This window comes from Ricinus communis, chromosome 5 (assembly GCF_019578655.1).
Source record: "Ricinus communis isolate WT05 ecotype wild-type chromosome 5, ASM1957865v1, whole genome shotgun sequence".
Lineage (NCBI taxonomy): Eukaryota > Viridiplantae > Streptophyta > Magnoliopsida > Malpighiales > Euphorbiaceae > Ricinus > Ricinus communis.
In genome coordinates this window covers 24,131,171-24,143,461 of record NC_063260.1, presented here as the reverse complement: position 1 = coordinate 24,143,461, position 12,291 = coordinate 24,131,171, and the positions used below count along the sequence as shown (strand labels likewise).

Sequence of the window (12,291 nt, the reverse complement as noted above, 5' to 3'; positions counted from 1 at the left end):
ACTGAATTACTTAAATTATTATTTTATTATATGGTATGAATCTCAAAAGAAAATAAAAAGGAAAAGTCTATTTTGTTGGTTATCTGTTGTTGCGTTGACATAATTATAAAGGATTATGACCTTCCACGAAAGGGAGGCTTTCGTAGGTAGAAGCATCCCTGTTTTGAAATTCTTGTAGGTTTCGCCAACCCATTTCCTTCCAAGGAAAAGTCTGCCTTTTGAAACGAAGCTCCTCGTATTCTATTCCATTTATTCGTTTGGAATTTCTTTTTTCCTACTTTCAATATATTACACAAAATCGTTAAATGGGATATAAAATATTTATATTGAATAAATATTTATATTGAATAAATATTTATATTTTCTTTATTATTTGACAGTTTAATATAATACGCAGCTAAGTATAATAAGGTAACTAAATCTAAAAGATTTAATAATATGATTAAATTTGTACGGTGATATTTTATATATAAATAATTTTTATACAATAGTAAAATAATTATAGTCATAATCTAGATCGATTAGAAATAGAAATAAACTCTCTATTTTTATAAGTTATAAATTTTTTTAAATCTTATTTTGAAAAAATATTTTTCTATATAATAATATTTGTATATATAATTTCAAAAGATATATGTCGTGCTATATTTTATTTTATTGTAGTATTATTTTGTCTCATCAATTTTATTTGTATAATATTACAGTATGTTAATATATTTTATTTCTAAAATTAAATATCAAGTCCAAAGAAAAATTTTAATAATCAAACTTTCATTAAGCAATAATCTCCTCGTAGTTATAAATTTTATTTGGTCCTAAATATATGATTATAGAGAAATTTTACTATATTTAAGATGTTTATATATATATATATATGCGAATCTAAATTAAAAACTAATAAAAGAGTTGAATTAAAAACTCAAATAATTAGAAATCCATTAGCAAGAACTTTAATATAATTGAGATTAAAAGAGTTGAGAGAGGATTTGCCAACGAGATTCAGAAAAGGAACTTTCACGTTGCAACTATATTCAAAGGGGAGGAATGCCGTTTTGGGGCTTGGAAACGAGCATGGAACAAGATTGCCAAAGTTTTGAGTGGCATAATTCGAGTTTTAGATGTCCCATTAAGATTTGAAATTGAACCCTGGCCACAGTTTTTTTTATTTCATCTTCCTAATTAATTTAAGGATACCGCTTTGGAAATTTCAATTTGCATTGACCACTACCTTGATTGAATTTTACGAATTCTTCTACATTCTTTCATTATTTAGGATTTGATTGGATGATGCAGAGAAGAAGAATCTAACCATAAATTAGACCAAATCAAAATGTTTGCTACGGTGCACCCAATTCTCCAGTTTGGCATTTTTTTTTTCTCTTTGTAATCTTCAATTTTAAATTTCTTAGCTGTTTTATAAAATTTAATTTTTTAAAAAAATTAAATGGACAAGAGTGAGTTGAAAAAATTATAAAAGATAGAAATAAAAATTTAAAATTGATAGAAACTGGTGCACCAGCGGAATTAAGTATGCACCTATTTAGACTCTGTGGCATTACCAAGTCTAATTTTTTGGTTTTGGTAATGGCCGAAGCCATGTAGAGGAATCATCCAAGAGGGAAACGTGTGTTAACGTTCCAATCACCTTAAGCAAGGCAGGCCCAATCGACATACCGGTTATGGCCCATGAAAGCCATAATTCAAAATCCAAATGTTCACAAAGGATTTGTGATTCTAATTTCTAAGTAGATTGTTAATTCTTCTCCAAATAAAAAGGTACACTGTTTATTAATTAACCTTTTCTTCTCAAAAGTTTAAAAAGAAAAAGAAGAAGAATAAAAATAAAAACTTCTGATGTTGTTATTTCTGTTAATTTTTGTTTATAAATACATACATTGATTCATCATTTGTCACAAATTTAAAGACGGATATGTGAATTTAAGTTTAAGGATTATTTATATACAGAAGTCACAAGAATTAAACCTAAAATGATAAATCAGAGAGATGCTTGCGCTTTTAATTTTTATAAATTTCTCTCGATAATATTAAAAAGAGAAAAAGAAAAACAAAGAGACAATATTTTGATTCCTTACTTGAATTAATCAGAAAATATTACTACCTGCCAACACACAACAAACAGTTAGTTAGTTGGTTAGTTAGTTGAGGTACTGGATTAATGCACAACATGGATGTGAAATCTGGCTTTACCGGGTGCCTCCTTTGTCCAGTTTTAAATTATGGCTCCTAGCTACATGAGGCATTGTCTCTGCAAAAATCATTGGCCATCATGGCTCTATTGAAAAGCTTTTGAGAGTTGAGACAAATGAACATCAACAATCCCTTATCCACATCCACATAAAAGCAACCAAATCACAGACAGATTAGGAAGGCCAGCCGCTACTTAACTACAGTACTTGCATGTTTTTCCATAATAAAGCTTCCAAATCTGATGCCCTTTTCCAACAACTGCCTCTCCCCTGATACAGGAAGGTACTAGCTAATATGCAATGTTAAATCTAAATTATAGTATTCTCTGAAATTCAAAGCCATAATCAGTATTTGCTCTGACACCAAAAATTCTTGGCAGTAAATATGGTTCCACCTGCATTAACTTGGAACGCTTTCAGAAGCAAAATATCAATCAAGAATTTGTTTTAAAACTGTTCATTAACTTGTTATAAACATAATAAAAGCCAATGAGCATCAAATGATATGCATGAAAAATGTTTATATATAGCTAATACATGAGGCTAAGTTTCAACTATAATCCCTTCCCCAAATACTCATACAAAGAAAAAGGAAATATTATGCGACTTAAGACATGAAGTTTGAACTCAAATCAGAAACCCCAAAAATTGAACTCCTAAAGAGAAAAGATAAATGGAAAAACAGAGGATCATTTGGCAAGTTCTTGACAAAGCAACTTAAAACAATGAATATGAGATATAAGAAATGAGCTGGATATTTTAGCCAGACCTTCAGGTTTTGAATTGGCAGGATGCCCACTTATGGATGGACTTCCACAACTTGGGATAGAAATATAGAAAATCCAAAAAATGGTCACAAGACAAGCATCTCATCCACATGGGTGTTTTCTTTTTCTTTTTTTTTTTTTTTCATCCACAGAGTTAGGAATTAGGACTCATTGCAAACACTTAACTATCTGGTTTAACAAAAAATGTAATTCCCAAGAAGCATTTTGAGCAAATATGACGATAAAAATTGACCAAACAAGAATAAAACAAAATAACCAGAAAATGCCAATTTCTTACTTTGACCCAAAAATCCCCAATTGGCCATTTCAGTACTCCAAGATGCATATCCTGATCACTAAAATTGACAATTCAATTTCATATAATATAATAACAGGCAAAAAGTGTTACAAAAGTATTCATTCAACAGATTTGAAGATTTGAACAAAAACTGAAACATTAAGGAGAAATAGTCAAATCCTTTCATCACTAACATTAATATTATGATTATAGTACCTGCAAAGCACCTTGCACTTGACCACATTGCCATAAACATAGAACCCAGGTGCAACCATGATCCGGACTATGGTTGGGACCAACTTTTTAGCTCTGTCTCCACCCATATCTTCCATGTAAACTGAGTCAAACCTAACCCACTTATCCACCCTAAAGATTGGCAAACCAGGATGCACTGAATTAGCTAAAAGATGAACCAACCATACATTTCTAGAAGCACCAAAAAAAGCTTGCAGAAGTGGCTCAGGCCATGCTCTATTCCATCCCAACATAGCCACAATCTCATTCATTTTTCTGTCGCAGAACTTACTAAACTCTTCACTGAAATGCCTTGTCCCCTTACTCAAAACCTCCTCCCATGTCAACTCTTTTAGCACATTAAAAGATGCATAGTTTGCTTCACATCTATCAATTGGGTTCAATATCGAATTTATAGAACTTTTCTGGAACCCAACAGATTCAAAATCTTCAAAGAAAGTTTTATTCAATAAGGCTTCAAGATAAAAAAGAATACTTTTAGGGTTCTTAGAGGATGAAATCTTTACATCATAAGGTTGAAGCAGAACAGATATTCTCTCAAAAACTCTGCCTCCCATATGCCTTAGTTGCATAGTAAGTGACCTGCTCAATAGCCTAACTGAAGATCTTGCTTCAGAAACTGAAACCAAAAATAGCTCTATCACCTTTTCATTAACACTATTTCGTTGATAGATAGTTAAACCTTTCCCATTCCGGTACGGTGAATTGCTGCTACACTCATCAAGTCCTGACTTCAAATTATGACAGTAAACTTCAAGCTTATTAAGCTTCTTTTCAAGTTCTGACATAGAGTACTTCAACCTTGAAGCTTCAAGAATTGCTTCATCTCTCTTCCTTGTTGCTTGAATCAACTTATGTGATAGCTCAGCTATGGCAATCTTCCATTGTTCATCTCTTGAAGTTGATACATCTATAGATTTTGGACTCTTTCTCGTTAAAGAGGAGAAGAGAGATTTAAAGAGTCCATTAGGACTGGCGATAAAAGAAGAGTTCTTGTTTAGGCCATTAGTATCCAAAGGAACAACAGAGATTTTCTCTCTGGAGTGTGGACGACACTTGTTACAAGAAACAGAACCATCTTCTTCTTCTCCACTGCAGTTATCATGCCGTTTCTTGAAGTTGGTTTTGCCGTTTTTGACATGGAGAGGTGTTGGCTGGTGCTTTGGAGTCTCTCTTTTATCCACAGAACTACTTGGTGTCGGTTTCGGTGTTGTTGCCATATTTTGGTTTCTCTCTTCATCTTCTTGTTCTCGTTCTTCGCATTCTTGAATCTGCCATCAAGAAAACAAAAATACAAGAATAGACGATTTAGCAGGAGTCTTGAAAACACACATACAAACATCAAAGCTTTTCTTTTTTATTTTCCTCAGGAAACAAACAAGTGTTTACTTACAGGAGTAAAATGAGGAGAGGCAAGTAGAGAAGGAGGAGAAGAAGAAGAAGAGGCCATGCTAACGAACTTATCTCATTTGTGGAAGGGGTATATTCTTTTCGTTTGAACTAGATGTGCAATTTGGCACTTATCTTTGAGATTATATATGAAAGATCTATTCTTTTTAATCTTTTCTTATTATTATTATGTTTTCTAAAAATATATATTTGTTTGAGATATTGAATTGTGTCCAGTGTTTCAGTCTCTTTTCGTTTTCTTTCCCTTTCTTATGTTCGATGTTCGTCGTCTTGTAATCATGGTGGTGAATCACAGGCAGACATTTAAGTGTTACTGCTGCTCTCTGTGATACTGAATTCAGAACAGTACATCAAGTGGTTAGATATTTCATGGCCATTTAATTTATAGTTGTTATAGAAAATACAAATCTGCAATGTCCTTTTCTTTTCTTTTATGCAATACAATTAATTAATTTAGTTGTTTATGAGAAGATTTGAGATAATTAGTTCAATAAAAACTTCTACATGTTACAACATGTAAAATTTTTCATGCTAGAAATAGAAGCTATTTCTATTCCAATGTCAAATGTGTAATAGATAATTCTGAAACATATTGTTTGGAGTATAGGGGTGCTGTTTTTAGTTGAAGAAAAGCGTCCAATAATTAAGGAGCATTAAATTATAAAGTGATATGCTACCAAACTCTGACAACTTAAGCTGGGCTTTCAAATCGCAATTAATTTACAGATCCTAATTAACAATTAAGCATGGTTTAATTATATATATGAAGTGGAGTTATGAACACTAGAAAATGTTTGATGTGAAATTGCAACCATTGAATCGGTGAAAGGTAGAGCCTGTATTATACCCATATTAGTAATTGAATGCATTAAAGCGGAGTTTAAATTCATTCATTCAAAATATGTACTTTGTTGCGTTGAGATAAGTGTAAAGCATGGACGTGTTTCGTGTTTGTGGGTGTATTATATATACAGGACCACCCAGTTTGATGAAATGGTAAATAGGCAGAAAAACAGCATAGGTCAATTTAGGTTGTTTTTCTTGGAGTATGGTGCAAAATGGAATTTAGCCATGAAGTCTCCTTAGCCAGAGAGGTCAGCTCTGGTGGGTAAGACAAAATTGAATTCCTATTGACAATTCCATTCGGAGGGGATCACCCTTTCTTTCCAGGCTGCATGCAGTCTGAAAAACAGAAAGATACAGTTTTCCAGAGTAAATGACAAATGAATTTGCTTTGATTATATTCTATGTGTGAAAGTATTGGAACCATTCCGTCTACAGCTTATAGTCATGGGTCCTTTCCTTTCATATATATCAACCAGTGACTGATTTTATTGCTGATGCACAAAAGAAATAAGTGCTTTTACAGCATGATTTATGTTAACAAGCTTTGAATCGAAAGAAGAAGACAAAGTCGGAAAAACTGAGCATTCTTGATTACATACACAGCTAGAGAAAAATAGCTGTTCATGTTGGACAGAGAAAAATAACAGAAGAGTTAGTTTTTATCAAAATGCAAAGCAACTTATTTATTAGACGTAATCCGACCAAAAAAGAAAAGAAAAAAAGTGGTTAGTTGATGTAGAGGAGTTATCAGCATTTAAGACAAATGTAATATGCACAACTACTAACATTAATTTTAGAGATGGGAGGATCCTGCGGTGGATGTAAATGAGAGCAACTCAAACAGAGAGAGATGCAAATGCATGTGAAGTTAATAAATGAGAGAATTGTTTTGCATATAGAATTTCTCAGAAAGGAGTGGTCCTCTTCTCTTTAATTTGACAGCAGAAGCCGCTGACCTAAGGGATCACGTGTAATAGCCCTACTCTTACTTTGTCCTTCTTGCATTGCATTCGCATGGATCATAAAAACCTCCTGTCTATTTGACTCTAATGTTTGAGGTCCAGCCCCAGGGCCAGGATTATTCCACACAAATCCATTATGTAATAATTAAGAGGTACAAATCTCAACCAGGATGGTAGGTGCTAATTTATTAGAGCTGCTGTAAACTCTTGTGTATGATCAGTTGAAGTAATGGTATTAGAGAAGCTCATAGTTGGATGGATGTTTTAATAGATTATGTAAATCATAGAGCTATCAATTCGACAAAAATTCACCATTTAGATTGTATGTCAATTGTTCACACTCTACGTATCAATCAGCTGATATGTTAGCCAGAGCTATTGGTTCTATATCTTACTATTTGGCCTCACATTATATTACTTTTAAGATCTTCATTTACCATATTTAAATAATAAAAAAATTCTACTTTTAAGATCTTCATTTACTTTTGCGAAATAGAGAATTAAGGTGATTTTTTAATGGAATATTTTCATCTATTTATTTATCTATTAAAACACCTAAATCTCTGTTTATTTATAAAAAATTAAATAAAAACAGAAAATAAAATTTTATATTTATTTTTGCTTTTTTTAAAATAAAAAGAAAACTTATTATAACTAAACTTTGAAAAACTTTTTAAAACAAATTAAACATATATTTTTATATTTTTCTTTATATAAAATGTCATTTGTTTTCAAATAAAAATAATTTTTTTTATTTCATTTATTTCAAATTTATTATTTATATTTAAAATATTATCTAAACAGAAAAAATCTATTATAAAGTAAATATATTTTACAAATTTCATAAATTATGAAAAGTTTTTATTTTTCTTAAAAACTAAAAAATAAAAAGGAAAAACATTATCTATAAATAAACATGTCTAATTGTTACTTATCTTAAAAAGATTTCTTACTCAACTTGGCTCCAAACAATCAGACGTAAATAGTTAGATTAAAAGCTTAAAAATATTTAATATGGTTTCATTTGGGAGTGTTCCATTATGAACGTTAGAAATCAAAATCCCACCAAATAAGGTCCTCTTCCCTTCAAAATAATATTCATCTTAATGGAGTTTATCTACATCTTACTAGAAAAGTCTCAATAAAAATAAAAATTGAGAATCTTTTTAAAGTATTTTAAAATTAATAAAAAATATTATTTTTATTATGTAATATTTTTTTCAAAAATATTATTTTTAATTTTTTTTTTAAAATACGATCTGATTATTTTTTTTTATTGTTTTATAAAAAAACAACAAAAACCGAATTAAAAAAATTTTAGAAAATATTTATAAAAAATTACAAAACATTTTGTTATCTTTCCATAAAATTTCAACATCAAAAGCCTTTTTTAATGTTTTTTTTCTTGAACAACCTAGATTTAAAATGAAACATGGGCCTAGAAAATGGGCCAAATACCTCAACCAACATTCTCCGTTGAATGTTTTAGTCAGTCATCTTCTTCGGTAAAACTTGTTTTAATAAATAACTATAATAGAAATGACACTACCAGTAAATAATGAAATTCCAGTCTTTATCATCTTCACCTTGAATTTTCAATTCAAAGTCTAACAAAATCGAAAATCCAATTAAAACCATTTGTTAGCTCCATGTTTTGATTGCAAAACCAAATCGTTTTGTTCATTTTCACTAAATTATGCAAAAATCAGGAGGTGGAGGTGGAGGTGGAGGATTAATGGCATGGAACGTGTTCAAATTTTGCACTGCTTTGCGTGCCCTTGGCTCAATAATGATGGTATTGGTTATCGGAATAATTGGGGTCACTTATTATGTTGTTGTTATAGCTGATTATGGTCCAGCTGTCTTTCACGGTGGCCTTGATGCGTTTACTTCTTTTATTGTCTTGCTTTTGTTCCATTATTTGGTAAGGTCTTATTTTTTGTTCTTGTTTAAAGTTCTTTTCTTTATGATCCTTTACGTGTTTCTTTTGTCAATACGGATGAAAAATGTTTTGGGTTTCTTTTAACTTGTTTTAAGGCTTGTACTTGGATTTAGCTGTTGTTTTATATATGGATTCTAGCTTAATTCTGTTACTTGATGGCTGCTGGTAGAGTGGTATTTCTTTTCAGAATCCTTACGAGGATTTCTATTGTTATTTCACTTATTTTATGTTGCAAAGATAGTATTATTCGGTGCTTGATCCTAATGTTCCCTTATAGACTCAAACAATCATAAGTATATGTTTGATAGTAGAAGAAAAACTTCTGCTTTCGAACTGCATAATATTATACACCTTAGACATTACATGATCTTTTCATAGTAAGGGGAATGATATTGCAAGTAGAAATCTGGGAAGAATTTATGGACATGTTAACTAATACTCAATTTTAGAAAAACGTAAAATTTTAGCATTTCAGCAGACAATGACACGTCCATAAGAATAAATATATATTCATTAACATATCATTTCTGGTTCACGTTTTAATCCAGCATCATAACAATGGTTCATAATTGTATATGACTACATTACTTGATTGTCTTGGAATCAAATTTTAGGCTAAAATATGTTAGTATTACATACTATCTTTTTTTTTTTATGTTGCTGAACATAGTTATGGTTTTACTCAAATTGCTCTATCTCTGCCAACTGTACTAAAATTTATCTGCAGTTTCTTTATTAAATACAGTCTGTATGACGGGCTACACTTCATTACCAGCTTCTTTGTATATATTGTTATAAAATTTCAATTCTTAAGGTCTTGCTGACTTATCTGAAAGGATAATAGTACTATCAGGTGTTTTTCATTGTAGTTTGTTTGATTGATTGGATTATTTTTGAAAATTGTGTTATGAAACTCCGCAAATGTAAATTTTCTTCCATGTTTAGCAAATGCAGATAAGAAAAATGACACAGGAACATATTATGTAAATAAATTTCTAACTCATGTGGCAAGTCACCTGATATATGTATTTTTATCAGAAGACAATGTGTAGATGCTATGTCATCCAATAAAAGTTAGTGGGTACTATAGGTAAAGGTATTTTTAAAACATGAGAACTCTCCACCTAGATGTAATGGTAAAAGAAGTAAGTCTATCATACTAAAACTCTGTTAGTTGATCTGTGATATGTAGTTGGTGATGCTATTGTGGAGCTACTTTGCTACAGTTTTAACGGATCCTGGTGGTGTCCCACCAAATTGGCGGCCTTCAATAGATGAGGAGAGAGGTGAGGCAGATCCATTGATGAGGATAGAACATGGTGATGCAAATTCAGGTTTAAATCAGTTTACTATACTTGGTAAGCCAGATGATCAAAGAATGCGATTCTGTCGAAAGTGCAACCAGTTTAAACCACCTCGATGCCATCACTGTTCTGTTTGTAAGTTATTTACATGGAGGTCTGTTGGAAACACTTGTTGCTGTGCCATTTTTTTAAAGTAACTGGGGCTTACTTTGTTAATTGGTTTTAGGTGGGAGATGTATATTGAAAATGGACCACCACTGTGTTTGGGTTGTCAATTGCGTTGGGGCATTAAACTACAAATATTTCCTTCTTTTCTTGGTATGTTAATTATCATCGAGACCTTGATTTTTTTAATCCATATGCTAGAATGATCGCTTAATGATTTTGAGCTAGATACTCTTTATTATGTCTTTTGATTATTTGAGGTTTAGCACTGTTCAAAGTAAACTCAAGGCTTGGGTTTTAGCTACATAGATCCTTTTTCTCGATTTAGCTGAAAATACTTATCTGCATGCATATAAAGCGAATAGATTCCGTAGACACGTAACACATTTCAGAGTTAATAATGAGGTTTCAATTAGTTAAGTGCCTTAATTTTACCATTCTCATTCTTTTACCTGTGTATGTAAAGGATTTTCCTTAATATTGCACAATGATATGTTGCTTGTACTGCTTACGAGCTCCTTAGGCCAATTAATTTACTTTTAGGGATAAATAATTTAGATTTTGGAGAATGGTCTATCTTTTGATTTAGACAACCACTATTTTGCTTGGTTTCTTGGCATGTGTATCGTATTAGTTTATGTGCAATTCTTCCCTGCAAGCATTCTTTTATTGAAAGTAACTGCTAATAAATATAAATGCAAAGGAGAAACTGAGAGGGTCTTATTTTATTTTATCTTGCAGTTTTATACATTTCTTGAGACAACTCTTGTCACCTTATCATTATTACGGCTCTTTGTAGCATTTTTTACTGACAGTGATGCAGAAGTAACTGAAACACCAGGAATCCTTGTAGCCACTTTTATCACATTTGGTGAGGGAAGAGAACTCTTGCCTTATGTTAATTTTGTTTTTATAGTCTTCTTGTTGTAATTGTTTTCCAATTAACTGCAGTATTGAACTTATCATTTGCATTGAGTGTTGTGGGCTTCCTGATTATGCACATATCATTAGTACTAGCCAATACCAGTACCATTGAGGTGATGCCTTTTTCTATGTATGTTTGTCTTTCTGGCCATATTTTATTTAGACTTTCAACTGGCATCTCATGTAAAATTCTTTCTCTCAATTGTCTCACTTCAGGCATATGAGAAAAGAACTGATCCTAAATGGCGTTATGATCTTGGTCGGAAGAAAAACTTTGAACAGGTTGTATTTTCTTATGTTTAATTTCTTTCTTCCCTTGTGTAGCCACATTCATGTTTCAGTGCAAAAACATCACTTTAATTGCTCACTTGATTTTGAGCTTACGTGAAATATAACTGTTTATGGTTGTATTTTGAGCTTTGGTAAGATTGCAATTTTGAGCCGTTGGCTTTATCACAATAGTCCTTGATAGTACTATGATGTATTTAGAGTGGCTTGTTTGATGCGAGCTTATTTGAAATCATCAACGTATTTCTTGTCTATGGGGTCTTTGAAGATTTCAAACTGTTGTGGGATTAAGTTAGCAGTTCGTTCAACTGCTGCTTATGTTCTGTTGGTATGAAAATTACATTTTAGGCATTGCAATATGCATTAAGACAATCCATGTGAAATACAATGTTGATAATCCTGGATTATCTTTTTCGATGTCAGGTGTTTGGGATAGACAAGAGGTACTGGCTTATCCCTGCTTATTCAGAAGATGATCTGAAATGCATGCCGGCCCTTAAAGGTTTTGAATACCCAACAAGACCTAATCTCGATGAGCTTCAACAGCTTTAATTACATTTGGCGGCAGTTACAAGGGGCTATATTTGTACGCCTTTCCTTTTCATCATCTTTCTTATGGTTAAGTGGGTCACAGTTCACAGTTGCAAGATCGTTTTACATTGCGGGCTCTAACAAGTTGAGGAAGCTTGAACGGAGATGCTTATTTATGCAAAAGACTCATTGGCATGACTTCAGACATGAGAGCGTTGTCTGGCTGGATTACATTGATGGAAAACTATACATTTCTGTATATATGTCAAATTTTGCTTTATGTTCAAGTGATACTTGCGATGCTCCATTCTGCTGCTTATTTTTCTAAATCGACATTTTAGCTTCTGCAATTCCATCTCTATTGGGGAGCAAAGAGGTCAGCATTAATAGAC

General features: G+C 31.8%; 2 protein-coding genes across 8 annotated transcripts; one reads left to right on the top strand and one right to left on the bottom strand.

Annotated features, from left to right (window-relative positions):
- Positions 1–1,977: 1,977 nt before the first annotated feature.
- LOC8272435 (IRK-interacting protein) lies at positions 1,978–5,291 on the bottom strand. 6 transcript variants are annotated; one of them, XM_048375065.1, is made up of 5 exons: positions 4,921–5,288; positions 3,489–4,798; positions 3,273–3,330; positions 2,209–2,266; positions 1,978–2,119 (listed from the first exon to the last, which is right to left on the bottom strand). In XM_048375065.1, the coding sequence occupies exons 1-4, from the start codon at positions 4,975–4,977 to the stop codon at positions 2,249–2,251; spliced, it is 1,443 nt and encodes a 480-aa protein (XP_048231022.1). In that variant the 5' UTR covers positions 4,978–5,288; the 3' UTR covers positions 1,978–2,119; positions 2,209–2,248. The 6 variants fall into 6 exon arrangements, with proteins under 6 accessions (XP_048231022.1, XP_048231023.1, XP_048231020.1 ...); XM_048375066.1 differs by lacking the exon at positions 3,273–3,330 and having other exon boundaries at positions 4,921–5,287; XM_048375063.1 differs by lacking the exon at positions 1,978–2,119 and having other exon boundaries at positions 2,266–3,330; positions 4,921–5,291.
- Positions 5,292–8,280: 2,989 nt separating this feature from the next.
- On the top strand, positions 8,281–12,249 carry LOC8284911 (probable protein S-acyltransferase 14). 2 transcript variants are annotated; one of them, XM_048373799.1, is made up of 7 exons: positions 8,281–8,540; positions 9,880–10,126; positions 10,218–10,309; positions 10,898–11,027; positions 11,108–11,193; positions 11,297–11,362; positions 11,792–12,249. In XM_048373799.1, exons 1-7 carry the CDS (start codon positions 8,442–8,444, stop codon positions 11,918–11,920), a joined length of 849 nt encoding a protein of 282 aa, XP_048229756.1. In that variant the 5' UTR covers positions 8,281–8,441; the 3' UTR covers positions 11,921–12,249. The 2 variants fall into 2 exon arrangements, with proteins under 2 accessions (XP_048229756.1, XP_048229755.1); XM_048373798.1 differs by having other exon boundaries at positions 8,284–8,669.
- Positions 12,250–12,291: the final 42 nt, after the last annotated feature.